Source organism: Pteropus alecto, unplaced genomic scaffold, assembly GCF_000325575.1.
Source record: "Pteropus alecto unplaced genomic scaffold, ASM32557v1 scaffold251, whole genome shotgun sequence".
Classification (NCBI taxonomy): Eukaryota; Metazoa; Chordata; class Mammalia; order Chiroptera; family Pteropodidae; genus Pteropus; species Pteropus alecto.
Genome location: NW_006431048.1, coordinates 1,814,156 through 1,828,142, shown reverse-complemented (window position 1 = coordinate 1,828,142; position 13,987 = coordinate 1,814,156). Strand labels below are relative to the sequence as shown.

Sequence of the window (13,987 nt, the reverse complement as noted above, 5' to 3'; positions counted from 1 at the left end):
ATGAGACTGAGTTATGTTCATTGATGAGTTGAAGACAGATGTTTTGTTGAGTGGGCTCAAAAGCAAGATGAGATTCTTTATAGAAAATAATGACTTTTTTTACAACTTTGAATTGGGGCGTGTGTTGTCAACCCTATTATATTTTTAATAATTCTTTTGGTCATTCAATGACTATTTAAATAATATTAAAGGGGGATTATGAAAGATATGGGTCTTCTGTTAAGGAAAGGCAGAGTTGAATTTCCAGAAGCTGGGCTTTGAGAGACATACATGAGTCTCTAAGAGAATATGTGGTCACAAGGAAAGTGTTTCAAATAGAGCTTTAAAAACATCAGCAAGAGTTCTAACAGAATAGCTAGTATCATTTTCCTAGGGATTTCCATTATGATTTTTCAAGCAATTGACTTAAACAGAAGGTGTGGTAGGCCTGTATACATAAATGTATATAAGTTTGAAACTTTTATTAAATCATATACACTTTGGGTTTCCCTCACATTAGTTCTGTGACAATCTCATATCCTTTCCTGGATGTTAAGCCTAAAGCACTGGATTGGAGGTTTCTTTGTAATATAACTCAAAGATGGAAAAGAAAAAAAAAACATCGTGTATTATTTTACTTGTTTTGTTGAGTGGGCTCAAAAGCAAGATGAGATTCTTTATAGAAAATAATGACTTTTTTTACAACTTTGAATTGGGGCGTGTGTTGTCAACCCTATTATATTTTTAATAATTCTTTTGGTCATTCAATGACTATTTAAATAATATTAAAGGGGGATTATGAAAGATATGGGTCTTCTGTTAAGGAAAGGCAGAGTTGAATTTCCAGAAGCTGGGCTTTGAGAGACATACATGAGTCTCTAAGAGAATATGTGGTCACAAGGAAAGTGTTTCAAATAGAGCTTTAAAAACATCAGCAAGAGTTCTAACAGAATAGCTAGTATCATTTTCCTAGGGATTTCCATTATGATTTTTCAAGCAATTGACTTAAACAGAAGGTGTGGTAGGCCTGTATACATAAATGTATATAAGTTTGAAACTTTTATTAAATCATATACACTTTGGGTTTTTCCCTCACACACATTAGTTGACAATCTCATATCCTTTCCTGGATGGATGTTAAGGCTAAAGCACTGGATTGGAGGTTTCTTTGTAATATAACTCAAAGATGGAAAAGAAAAAAAAACATGTATTATTTTATATTTTTTTCTGTGCTAAGGCTGAAATTTGTCATATATTTTATATTATCTCTCGATTTGGATGCTATGTTTTCATTTGAAATAATTCATCTGTGTTTAAATTTCATAAAATTTCCACTTAAGAAAATAGATTCATTAAGTCAAGTTGTTCCTAATATACCTGAAAGCTTTCCAATAACTGAATTGAGGGCTGAAACATCATTTTCCGTTAATATTTGTATCTACATTGAGAAACTGGTTGATTATTCTTAGAATAATTTGACTTTGAAAAGCATATCAACTTCAAAGTTACATTTGTGAGAACTGAAAGCATATGTTCACACAAAGATTTGTATACAAATGTTCATAGCAGCTTTACTTGTAACCGAAAGCTCAAAATAATGCATGTCTATCAGTAGATGAATATTTAAGCAAACTATATCCACATAATGGAATACTATTTAGAAGTAAAATGGAATGAACTATGCTTCAGCGCTATGTCTTTGTTTTGAACTTAAAAATGTGTCTATATTAATTTTTGAACTAGAAAAATAATTCAATTATAATTAAATAAGTATTTATATGCCAATTTAATTACCAGTTATAATATGTAGGTATCAACTGTTACTCATGCTGTCTGCATGGAACGTTCAAATAAACCTATTACAATGTTACATAGATGTGTAGAAAAAATGTCATTCAAACTGAATCAATCCATTGACACTGACTAGATAGGTGTAGTATTTATTATAACGTTAGAAACAATATGCACACTTGTTACTTGAAAGAGAATTCAACAGTATCTTACATGATGCAGTAAAGTGAAATGTGGTCATACCAAATGTAGTTGTATTTAATGGGAAAAAATTGTATTTCTTCATTTTTTAAAATTAAAGTTAAATAATGTTAATGATTAAATTCCTTATTTACATTAGCCCTTTGTAGCCTCATGTAGCTAGTTGATAATGAGTTTTAGAGCACATGTATAAATCTTCTTTTTCTTCTATTTTTGTTATCCCTATTCTGCTTAATTTTTATTTTATTCCTAGGCATTTCTTCATAGTGCAGGTCCATGTCTAGGAAGGCAGCCATACTAAGTCAGTTTTAAGAGTTCAGAGGGACTAGACTGTTTTAGCCTTTTAGTCCTTCTTACTGGTAATCCCTTGCATTTACCCAATATTAGATATTATATAATGGGAAAGTCCTACCAATTTAAGCTGGTGTTTTAAGACTGGGCAACTGTGTTTTCCAGTAAGTAAGTGCTTATTGACCATTTGGGGGTTTTCCTGTTGACAAAGCCAACAGATATTGCTCTGTTGCTTTCTCTTACACAGACAGACTCTAATACCATACAGGTATGTGCCTTTTGGGTTGACCTTACCTGCTTATATTTTGGGAGTTGTGGGACTATCTTCCAAATTTTATCATAAATATTGTCCATGGATTTTTGGTTTTGCTATCTAGTTGTACTATCTCTTTCTATGTGAGGAACATTAAAGAACAGTTGCTATTGCTTCTATGTTTCTCTGAAAAATAGTTTGATAATTATTTTTTAAAAACCACAGTACATGCAATTCCCTTTTGTGCTAAGTGAAAATGAGAAGGATATCAGTAGGCATTTAGGGCAACCAAGAAAAGGAGGTGAAAGAATTAAGAGTGCTAATTCTTTTGATTAAATAAATATTTTCTTCCTTCCGGGTCTTCAGTTTGATAAGAGTTCAACAGAGGTGGAAGAATTTTCAATGATGAAGCAACAACTCCAAGAGAAGGAGGAACTCATCAGCACTTTGCAAACCCAGCTCAGCCAGACACAGGCAGAGCAAGCTGCTCAGGTAGGGTGAAAGGTACCTCATAATCATTAGAATACAGAATCAGCAAAGTCTAATGGGTTATTATTAGTTGACAAGTCATTTTAGGCAGTCACTTTTTAAAAGTGAAACTATGGTAGCTAGAGTGTTATAGTAGAATTTAAAAGGGCGTGGCAGTAGAAGAAATTAGAAGTGTTATTTACCTTGATGAATTTGCCATCGCCTAATTGATGACTGTTTCTTAGTTTTATAGGCCCAGAAATTTGATTTTAATAGCACAGAGATTCAGTTTCTTAGGAATGGGCTCATGCTAAATTCAAAAGAGACCAATAGGTAAACCAAAGAAATACAGATGATTAGGTCCATTCTTTCTTTATAGTAAAATCTTTATGGGAAGTTAAATTATAATCAGTAGATTACTTAGTGAGTATGTAATGAGAAAGTGCCATAGGTTATGTGATTCAATGTTAAATGGCACCAGTATGTAACATTCTTCTTCACATTTTTTTCTGCTACCAGGACTAGACTGTTTGGACTGGTATCCTCAACTCTTTCTCTCTATTTTCTCTAAATTTCCAGTTTGACCACCCAGCCCCATATTTTTCCTTTGGGAATGCTTTTGACTCATGAAATATTTTTTTTCCTCCTGAAGTACCTTTACACAATAGCTAGTCTCATCCATCAGGTGTTTACTTTGTTGATAACTCGTATTAGTGGACCCTTCTGTCTCTGGATGGTCTACTGCTATGTTGGCAGTTACAGTTGTTTATCCCGAAATCCTTACTTTTATCTATTAGCTTTTATTGTAGCCTTTTTGTATAAGCACTATATACAATGTAGGATGGAGTCATATGAAATACGAATTTACTCATAAGTGGCTTAAACATGGAAAGCCAAAATATTTAAATGTTTTAAGAGATCCATCATAACGCAAGCCACTCAGCGTAAGTGCATAGCAAGCAGCGATGCAAACTGAAAGTATTTTAAGGGGTAAAAGAGGTTACTTTAAGTGTAACAACCACAGAAAATTACATGGAATAGTTAAGATTTAGGCAGAACTGTGATGGATAATATTCTAGACAAGGTAGGGGAAACTATTCCATTTGTAGAGAATGGTATGAGTAAAGTCTCAGGAAAAAGAACATGGTACAGTTATGGGAAAGGACATGTAGATGTGTTTGACTAATGAAGGACTCCAGTGCCTGTACACTTGCAACACAGGATTTCAAGTTCATTGTGATACCAGAATTCAGATGATCAAAACATTTTTGAGATTTTATCCTACCTAGAAAGAAAATACAGATTAATTCAAAGTGTCACAAATTGAGAAATCAGCAACAGTTAAGGACCGTGTAAAACGGGCATCCTAAGAGCTGGTAGTCATGCTCAACTAGTGGTCTTAAGGAAATGAATAAACAGGCAGACACATAGAAAACCTCAAAACAAAACAACACTGATACTGAGCAGCTCACAATCATTCAGTTAACTTATTTCCATTTCATTCTGTTAAGAGCTAGTTAAAAATTAGAGTGATCTAGAGGGCTTCAAATAATGACAGCTGAAAATAGCTGTCCGGGGAGGTGGTGTGGGTTTGGAAATACACCAAGTTCTGTGGTAGAAACAATTCTTTGAAAATAAGTCTAGAAAGAAAGATTTGCGTTTTCAGTTGCAGAGAATGTTGAACAAGAGATCCATTAGTTTGAAGTTTGACCTACAGTGCATGAGAATTTCACTGAAAATTTTTGAGCATGAATATGATATTGAGAGAAGTGTCTAGAGCTTAATAGAAATCTAACTTAGAATGTTTACTATTCTAATATATATATACCTATTGTATAGTAATCATGCAAATATAATTTTCAATCAGAATTTATATTTAGGCTGACTTCTGAATCTGATGATAGGCTTTCTGTCACATTTGGAGGTTATTGTCAGGCTTGTTTCTGTACCAGCATCTTCATCCTTGACATTCAAAATTTAATTTAAAAAACCTACTGTCTATCAATCAGTCCTCAGTGTCTGTCTTTTTGGAGAATAGTTTATGGGTGTTGTTTGTGTGATATCCGGGAGTGTAACTTGTATAGTTTCTCTGGTGTGTCTTTAGTTGAGTTCCATGCAGCAGGTGGTCCGAGAGAAAGATGCCCGCTTTGAAACACAGGTTCGTCTTCATGAAGATGAGCTTCTTCAGTTAGTAACCCAGGCAGATGTGGAAACAGAGATGCAACAGGTGTGTTGCTAAAACTTAGTAGAATGTCATTTTGGTTAACATTTAATTAAATTTCTCAGCCACTTTTCTACCTTTACCTCTTCACATGGTCTTAGCGTGCTCCTTAATTGGCTTCTTTTTTGGTGTTCTTGTCTTCTGTTGCATTATTTATTTTTTCTTATCCTTATCTTGCCTCCTACTCCTTTAACCAAGTTGTTGGTACTCAAAGGTGGAGTATAATTGGCAAATGTTTGTGGTAGTCAGAAACTGATTTCTCTTTGTTTTGCTAATCATAGCTACCTCTGTGCATTAAAAACCTGATCCAAAGTTTCAAATCAATGAAGCCAGTTAAAAACTTTCAAAATATTAAAGATGAAAAGGAGTGATTTTTAAAGCCATGAAATCTTTTATTAAATTAATAATTTAAAAAATTCATTGACTATATCTTGAAGACTGGCTTCATTGTTTTTGAGCTTAACATCTACTAACTCAAAGGAATTTATTTCTGTCTAGTGTGTAGGGCAGTGTGTTACCTAAAGACATTCCAGTGGCATTTCATGATTGATCCATTTCATTGTTTTTGAGTGAAAGCTTGCAAGTTCTAAGCAGTCCTTCAGAATATACCACTAAATAAGGTTTCAGAATACAACACTTCTTTAAGTAGAATATTAATGTATACATGTGTCACTGATTTATTCATTCAACAAATGTTTATCGAGTGCATGTCCCATGCATGACATTGGAAGAGAAATGGTTCTTGCCTGCAGAGAATGTTCTTTTTGGAGAGTGAGATATATATGTACATATGCTATTTAGGTACAGGACATTGACTATATAATTTTAAAAGTGGATATCTGTCATTTTCTTTAATTATAAAAAGGCTCCTTAATTCAAGGACTTGCTTGTGTCTCAGTTTGGTGGTTGTCAGTGCTCTGGAGGAGACATTTTTGGAGATTCTTTCTTACTGCTGGATGGGGAGCATGGCATGCTGGTGACCCACTCTTTAATCTGTCATCCTCAACATCCAAAAATCTTAAGTGACATTTTGAAAGGTAAGCAGATAATGGTGCTCATTTGTTAGAACATTATGTCTAAAACATTTTCTTCCCAGAAATTGAGAGTGCTACAGAGGAAGCTTGAAGAGCATGAAGAAGCCTTGTTGGGCCGTGCTCAGGTCGTGGACTTGCTGCAACAGGAGCTGACAGCTGCTGAACAGAGAAACCAGGTACTGCATTATGATTTTCACTGCCTGCCTAGGGAGTATTTATTTCTACTTTAGTTTCCCAGGTAGCAGGTATAAAATCTTATTATAAGAATTGATTCCATTTATTTATTCTTTCAAAACATTCCCTGTGTTTAAGTGGTGGTGATACAATGGTGAGCAAAACAGATACAGTTCTTCCCCTCATGAAGCTTACATTTCACATAGTTTCTTGCTGCTCTTTTCCTTTGTGATTTTAGATCTAGGGTCCTAGTTTCTCTAGAATGTCATATTATCCTCTAGTGAGTTTCTTTTCTATATTTACCCCGTCTCTGTCTTGAATGATTCTTGTGCTTTATGTTCTGTCATTCTTTGCTTGCTTTTGTTAGTTGACTTTCTGTTGGATTGAAATAATCCCACCATGCAATAGTCCCTTGAATCTAAAGGTGGTCAAGGATGCTGATGTTCTAAAATCTTAAACTCAAGTATCCCATTCCCTGACTGTCACCTATGCTATCATTCCCTTTCTTACACTGTCCTCACCTTCCTTCTCACTGAGATTCCTTGATCTTTTCACTTTGTTCCTCTAGTGTTGTTAGTTCTTTTTTGTCCTCTCTCTTTTCCCTGTCTAACCATTCCCACGTTTGACCATTTGTTCTACTCTGCTCTTTTACCAGTCCTTAGATTCTCTGTGTCCCTGCCCTGTCACATCCAAAAAGCCTAAGTGTAATGTGGAATTGGTTCTATAGTTCACTTTCTCTGCATGTTTACCTGGGTGTGGCATTCTCCGGGAGGAAGTCAGTCATCTCTTTTCTTCTTAATTTTCAGCTCCTTGAGAAGGGCTTGGTTTTTTTTTTCTGCATAGAAACATGTTCCCGTATCTCCAATCCTAACAAAACCCATACCCTATCCCTGAGGCCCCTCTTTGGCTGATATCAGATAATCAGGTTCAAATCCTAGTTGTGCCACTTACTAGATAAGTACTGTATAGAGAGTTACATATACATGACTAGTAAATTTACCTTCTCTACTCCTTTTAATATCTTATAAATACCTCTTTCATTTTGAGTCTATCATTTTGCATTATAATGATCTATTTAAGTGTGACGTCCCACTGAACTCTGAGATCCTGGAGGACAAGGTCTGGATTAATTCATTCATTCATTCAATATTTATTGAGTACCATGTACTTAAAATACCACATACTTTGCTACATGCTGGAGAGAAAGGATGATAAAACAGACACAGTCCCTTTTCTTATTGAACTTACTTTGTATTGGGAGAGACAGAAATTAAAAGATAATAACACAAATAAGTATATATGAATACAAAATGTCAAAAGTATCAAGAAGCAAAAATAGAGGGTCCAATGTAATTATACATTTGGTCCTGAGTGTCTAGCCCCTTGCTTCACCTAGGAAAGTCACTTGACTATGCTTATTGAAATGAAAGAATGAATTTATGGTTCATGAGGCTTTGTCTTATTTTCTTAGATTCTCTCTCAGCAGTTAGAGCAGGTGGAAGCTGAGCGTACTACTTTAAGGAACACTGTGGAAACAGAAAGACAGGCGTCCAAGATTCTTATGGAAAAGATGGAACTTGAAGTGGCAGAGAGAAAATTATCCTTCCATAACCTACAGGAAGAATTACATCATCTGCTGGAACAGCTTGAGCAAGCAGGTCAAACCCAGGCTGAACTACAGTCCCGGTACACTGCTTTAGAACAGAAACACAAAGCAGAAATGGAAGAGAAGACCTCTCACATTTTGAGTCTTCAAAAGACTGAGCAAGAACTGCACTCTGCCTGTGATGCTCTAAAGGATGAAAATTCAAAGCTTCTTCAAGATAAGAGTGAACAGGCAGTTCATTCAGCCCAGACTATTCAGCAGCTGGAAGGTCAGTGTTTGATTTCTTTTGAAGCCCACTTATCCAGTACCTGAGTGCTCCTACTTCACAATTTCAGGAATCTGTTAATGGCAGCATTTGCTCAAACCAATAGAATCAGTAGAAGGATTAAGAAAGGCATCCTTCTGAACTCTTTGTTGCATTTCTCCTGTCTCTGAAGTTATAATCTTGCTTAATACTATAATTATTATCATTATAGTGCTAAAAACTATTGATAATGATGTGTCAAATATTTAAAAGAGTGCTATGTGAAACATGACTGTGATCTGAAGGGTTTGGTGACTGAAATGAATAGAATTTGAATTAATTTATGGAGAACTCAGGCCAGATTTAGGTACGTAGGTAGTGAGACTGAATTGCGTGGAGTCATTCTTCTTCTAAAGATGGATCTGAATGCTATTCTTATAATTGAAAATCTTATTTTAAAGAAAACTTTTATCCTTTACGGTTTAAAGAAAACTTGTTTGTTTGTTTTTGTAAATCATGTTGTTATTAAAGCGCAATACATGCTTCTAATTTAGTTTGATTCTAATAGATTGGCATATATCAAAAGGAAAGATTTTAGAAAGAATAAGTTGAAGATCTGTATTGAAGAACTGAACATTAACCAGGAAGCCTTGAGGGACATTACATGGGAACAGTGTTACATAAGCACACTGTTCTATTAACTTAACCGTATTCATGTTTAGAATCTTGATGGGATTCATAACTCTTAAGTGAAGAGTGAAGACAAAAACAAACAAACCACTAAAGGCATTTTCAAGCGGGGAGAGGAAAAAACGACTTTTTAAAAAATACTTAGGCCTGTTTTATTTTACCTGTAAAGCACATGACTTACTGAGATTCCCTTTGGTTCTTGAGAGCATTTGAACAGTTAAAAAATGTCATTGGCATCATAATTTTAATTAAGATAACTACAGTAAACAGCATATGGTATATCGCTAGGAGATAACTTACTAAGTTTCAGGCTTGAGGAAGAGATCATTTCTATTTATTTATTTTCTTTTCTTTAGATCAACTCCAGCAAAAATCCAAAGAAATTAGCCAAATTCTAAATAAATCAACCTTGCAAAAAGATGAAACATCATCTCAGACTTCTTTCCCAGATGTTTATGAGGGCGCACAGGTAATTAAATGTGCACTTCTTATGAATATGATCTTTGGCTCTATTTATTCTTAGGTGTTCTAATGAGAATTTATTCCAGAAAGCCTTCTTTCTTTCTTTTAAGCCTGATAAAATGCTTTTTTTTGGAAGGAATCATGAAAGACATTAATGTAAAGGCTTAACAATGAATAATGAGAAAAAAGTAGATAACAAGCACCATGATCTCAGGAGCCTTTCTGATTCTAAGGTCTTAGAGATTTGTATTGTAGATGAATCATTGTTTTTAATCTTAGAATCAGTTTTCTCTTTTGAGAAGTCAATTTTGTTTTTGGTAGACTGAGAGTTGATCAGGTTTAATGTATGCAATTTGGCCTAACCAAACTGAAAATTTACTGTAGAAATCATAATGTCCCGTTATTTAATTAATACTAAAAAATTTAAGTGCCAAGTGGCTGTTGATTGGCCAGTATATTCTCTCTTCCTTCTATAAAAATCTCTGCGGGAAGTTAGATTATAACCACTAGAAGGCTGCTAACTGAGCATGTGTATCAGAACAAGAGAAGTTAGTTTGAAGACCTTAATTTGCTATTGTCAGACTGGGACAGCTGGATTCATTCATCTCCATTATAATATCATACCTTCCCGAACTGACAGATGTATTGGCCAGCAGAGTCCCACATTTCATAGGCAGTACTGTGCACTGATAAAGATTTTTGCTACCTGGTTTCTAGCATCTAGGCTTTCCAATCTCTTTTATTCTCCCATTCTCAACTTTTTCCTCCAATGTTTTAAGACATTTTTCAGCAATTCAAAAAAAATTGAAAGAATTTTGTAGTAGAAACCTGTATACATACCATTTAGATTCTGTCATTAACATTTTTCTATGTTTGCTTTATCAAATATCCATTTACCCACTCATTAATTCATCTCAGTTGTTTATACATTTCATAGTAAGTTGTAGACATCAGTACTTTTTTCTCATGTGTATTTCAACATGTGTATCATTGACTAGGTTTTAATATTTGTTCATAGTCTTTTTGAAGTAAAGTTTACAAAGCATGAAAAAATTTAAGTGTACCATTCATTGAGTTTTGTTAAATGCATTAGTTTTACCCAAATCCTTACTGAGATATATTACCACCATCATCCTACAAAGTATCCTCATACCTTTCTACAGTCAACCCTACCTTTCCTCTCCAGAGATGACAGTATTCGATTTTTTCACTGTAGATTAATTTTTCTCATTTTACGTCATATAAATGTAATTATACACATATGCTCTTTTGTCTAAAGCTTCTTTCACTCAGCATGTTTTCAGATTCACCCATATTGTTGTATATATCATACTTTATTTTATATTACAGAGAAATATTTTCTTTTATAAATATACTGCATTTACCTTTTATCCAATTGCTCTAATTTCCCTTTGATAGATATTCTGGGCTTTTTCATGCTTTGGCTATTATAAATTAAGATATTATGAACATTCTTATATAAGTATTTAAGTGGACATATGTTTTTATTTATCTTAATTAAATATTTAAATAATTTCTGCGCCATAGAGTAAGTATATATTTAGCTTTAAAAGGAACTGCCAGATCTTTTTTCCAAAGTGGTTGTATTATTTTATACTTCCACCTAAAATATATGAGAGTTCTAGTTGCTCCACATCTTCTCCAAGGTTTGATATTGTCAGGTTTTAAAATTATAGCTATTCTAATGGCTGTGTAGTGTTATCTCCTTGTGGTTTCGGTTTGTATTTCTCTGATGACAAATGATGTTGAACATTTTTCTTGAGATTCTTGGCCACTGGTATATCCTTTTGGTGAAGTATATGTTCAAGTCCTTTCTCCATTTTAAAAATTGGATTTCTTTGCCTTTTTCTTATCAAGGTGTAGGAATTCTTTACATGTCCTAAATGCCAATTTATGATCAGATATATTTGATGAATATTTTCTTCCATGCTGTGGCTTGCCTTTTATTAATTTCTTTCATGACGTCTTTTAATTAGCAGATATTTTAAATTTTAATAGTCAATTTTTTATCACTTTTTGTGGTTCTAATTTTGTGTTCTGTTATTAAAACCTTTGCTTAACCCTAGTCATGAAGATAGTCTCTTATGTTTTCTTCCATAGCTTTATGGTTTTAGCTTTCAAAGTTAAGTCTGTGAACCTCAATAAATTTTTTATATGTGGTATTAAGATAAGGGTCAAAGTTTATTCATTTATTTTTCCCATATGTTTATCCAATTGTTTCAGCTCCATTTCATGATAAGACTTTGCTTTCCTCATTGGATTCCTATGATTGTGGAATTGTCTGTATTCCCTTGTAACTCTCACTTTTGGCTTCTTAAGTGCAAACACGTTAACGTCTTCTGATAAGATGTTCCTTTTTTCATTTATGAAATGTTTGTCTCTAGTCCTATTTCTTTATTTGAAGTTCTCCTATATCTGATATTAATAAAAGAACTTTAGGCTTCTGTTTACTGTTTGCATGGTGTATTCTTTTTTTTAAATTTATTGGGATGACATTGGTTAATGAAATTTAGATTTCAAAGTACAATTAATTAATACATCATATGTATATTGCATTGTGTGCTCACCACCCAAAGACAAATCTCCTTCCGCCACCACATATTTGACTCCTTATACCCTTATCTACCTCCCCTTCCCCTTTTCCTCGGTAACCACTAAACTGTTGTCCGTGTCCGTGAGCCTCTGTTTGTCTTGCTCGTTTCTTTCTTTCAGTTTTATATCCCACATATGAGTGAAATCATATGGTTCTCAACTTTTTCAGTCTGACTTATGTTGCTTAGCATCATTAACTCATGATCCATCCATGTTGTCACAAGTGGCAGTATTTATCTTTTCTTATGGCTGAGTATATATGTACCACAGCTTCTTTATCCAATCATCTGTTTAAGGACACTTAGGTTGTTTACATGTCTTGGCCACCGAGAATAATGCTGCTATGAACATTGGGGTGCATACAGCTTTAAGGATAAATGTTTTCAAATATTTGGGATAGATACCCAGAAGAGGGGTTTCTGGGTCATATGTTAATTCTATCCTTAACTTTTTTGAAAAACCTCCATACTGTTCCTCATAGTGGCTGTAACAATTTGCATTCCCACCAGCAGGGTGTAAGGGAGTTCTATTTTCCCCACAACCTCTCCAACACTTGTTATTGTCTTGTTGATAATAGTCATTCTTACAGGTGTGAGGTAGTATCTCATTGTGGTTTTGATTTGCGTTTCCCTAATAGCTAGTGAAATTGAGCATCTTTCCATATTTGTAGGCTGTTTGTATGTCTTGGGAGCAGTGTCTGTTCAGGTCATCTGCCCATTTTTTAATTGAATTGTTGTTTTTTTGTTGTTGAGTTGTATGAGTTCTTTATATATTTTGAATATTAGCTCCTTATTGAAGAGTATTTTTGCAAATATCTTCCCATTCATTTGGTTGCCTTTTTGTTTTGTTGGTGGTTTCTTTTGCTCTGCAGAAGTTTTTTACTTTGATATAGTTCCATTCATTTGTTTTTGCTTTTACTCCCCTTGCCTCTGAGGTCAAATTCATGAAATCCTTTCTAAAACTAAGGTCCATGAGTTTAGTACCTATGTTTTTTTCTATGTAATTTATTGTTTCAGGTCTTATATTTAGGCCTTTGATCTATTTTGAGTTAATTTTGGTGTATGATGATACACAACAGTCTAGATTCATTCTTTTGCAGATGGCTTTCCAGTTTTCCCAGCACCTTTTATTGAAGAGGCTTTCCTTTCTCCACTGTATGTTTTTGGCTCTTTTGTCAAAAATTATTTGCCCATATAAACATGAGTCTACCTTTGGACTCTTGATTCTGTTCCATTGGTCTGTGTCGGTTTTTCTGCCAATATCATGCTGTTTTGATTATAGTTCATTTGTAGTATAAATTGAAGTCAGGTAGAGTGATGCCTCCAGCCTCGTTCTTTTTTCTCTGGATAGCTTTGGCAATTTGGGGTCTTTTGTGCTTCTATACAAATCTGACGATTTTTTGTCCTATTTCTTTAAAAAATGCTGATGGGATTTTGATGGGGATTGTGTTAAATCTGTATAATGCTTTAGGTAATAAGTTCATCTTAACTATGCTGATTTTTCCAATTCAAGAAAACGAAATATCTTTCTGTTTCTTTGTATCTTCATCAATTCTTTTTAATAGGATCTTATAGTTTTCATTATATAGGTCCTTCACATGTTTCATTAGATTTATTCTTACGTACTTTATTCTTTGTGTTTCAATTGCAAAAAAGAACATTTTTTTCCACTTCTTTTTCTGACAATTCATTATTAGAGTACAGGAACAATATGGATTTTCGAACATTGATTTTATATCTAGAAAGTTTACTGCATTTGTTTATTGTTTCTACTAGTATTCTGTGGAGTCTTTAGGATTTTTTAAAAAAGAGAATCATGTCATATGCAAATAGTGACAGAGTGACTTCATTTCTTATTTGGATGCCTTTTTTATCTTCTTCTTGCCCGATAGCACTTGTTGGGACCCCCAATGTTATATTGAATAACAGGGGTGATAGTGGACAGCCTTGTCTTGTTCCTC

General features: G+C 34.0%; 1 protein-coding gene across 1 annotated transcript in view; it reads left to right on the top strand.

Annotated features, from left to right (window-relative positions):
* GOLGB1 (golgin B1) overlaps positions 1–13,987 on the top strand; it is a 77,681-nt gene that overhangs the window by 20,440 nt on the left and 43,254 nt on the right. The window contains 5 exon segments of the mRNA XM_015595917.2: positions 2,882–3,007; positions 5,088–5,210; positions 6,301–6,414; positions 7,884–8,286; positions 9,309–9,421. Coding sequence (XP_015451403.1) covers positions 2,882–3,007; positions 5,088–5,210; positions 6,301–6,414; positions 7,884–8,286; positions 9,309–9,421 — 879 coding nt within the window.